The sequence below is a fragment of the Tigriopus californicus genome, chromosome 9 (genome assembly GCF_007210705.1).
Source record: "Tigriopus californicus strain San Diego chromosome 9, Tcal_SD_v2.1, whole genome shotgun sequence".
Taxonomy (NCBI): Eukaryota; Metazoa; Arthropoda; class Copepoda; order Harpacticoida; family Harpacticidae; genus Tigriopus; species Tigriopus californicus.
In genome coordinates this window covers 7,758,439-7,759,338 of record NC_081448.1, presented here as the reverse complement: position 1 = coordinate 7,759,338, position 900 = coordinate 7,758,439, and the positions used below count along the sequence as shown (strand labels likewise).

At 45.6% G+C, this 900-nt stretch overlaps 1 protein-coding gene across 1 annotated transcript; it reads left to right on the top strand.

Annotated features, from left to right (window-relative positions):
• LOC131886121 (uncharacterized) lies at positions 1-900 on the top strand. The gene is made up of 3 exons (XM_059234361.1): positions 1-404; positions 491-702; positions 772-900. Exons 1-3 carry the CDS (start codon positions 39-41, stop codon positions 800-802), a joined length of 609 nt encoding a protein of 202 aa, XP_059090344.1. The 5' UTR covers positions 1-38; the 3' UTR covers positions 803-900.

Here is a 900-nt window from a genome sequence, read left to right as displayed (position 1 = left end):
TAGCACGATGTATAAGCTTTCCTGGAACGAACCGTATAATGATCATTGTGAGTCGTGACCCTGGGATTTATATACTGAGGAGATGCCTCCGAAGGCCTGATCCTGTCGAGATGTCGAAGTTAAAACGACGTCGAGGTCAACATCGGTTCCGGACAATCCAAGCCTTGGAGGGCTTGAGGGAACATATCTCTGAGCATGAGAATTCAGATCCCAACGCCTTGGAACTTTGGATGTTCGACAGTTTGGAGGGTGATATCCAATCATTGGAGACCCGTATCGAGGCATATTCGGAAGCTCATCTAGAGGTTCTGGTCCATCATGAGGTCCATGGAAGAAAGGACGTGGACGAGGATGAGTCTCAAATTCGTGATATGCAGTCGGGTCTGCTCACGATTGAGCGTAAGGTGAGAACCTTGAAGCATCGTTGTGATGTCCTGGGATCCCATCCTGTTCCTATAACAGGTGACAGCATCCCTTTGTCTACTCATAGCACATTCCGGATCAATACATCCTTGAGGCCTGCCACATTGACCATGGACATTACATTGGCAAATTTTCAAGTGTGGCAACGGATGTTCCAGGATTTTTATTCGTCAAATCAGATGGACCAATTTCCGTTGGCTCAACAACGAGCGCAATTGCGTGGTTGCATGGATGTGGCTCTAATCCAGACCCTTTTCCAGTATTTGGACATCACAGAAGGTGAATCCTGTTAAGTTTCGTTCGACATTTTGCTCCTTGTATTTGAGGTTGCCGTGCTTTCTGTTATAGATTCCGGTTGTTGTTTTTCCTGTTCTTATAAACATGTGTAAACATCCGGTTACAAATATATCCCATGTGACTACGCAAAAATCTCTTATTGATTAGAATCGGACGAAATCAACGGGTTATGGGCTCCAG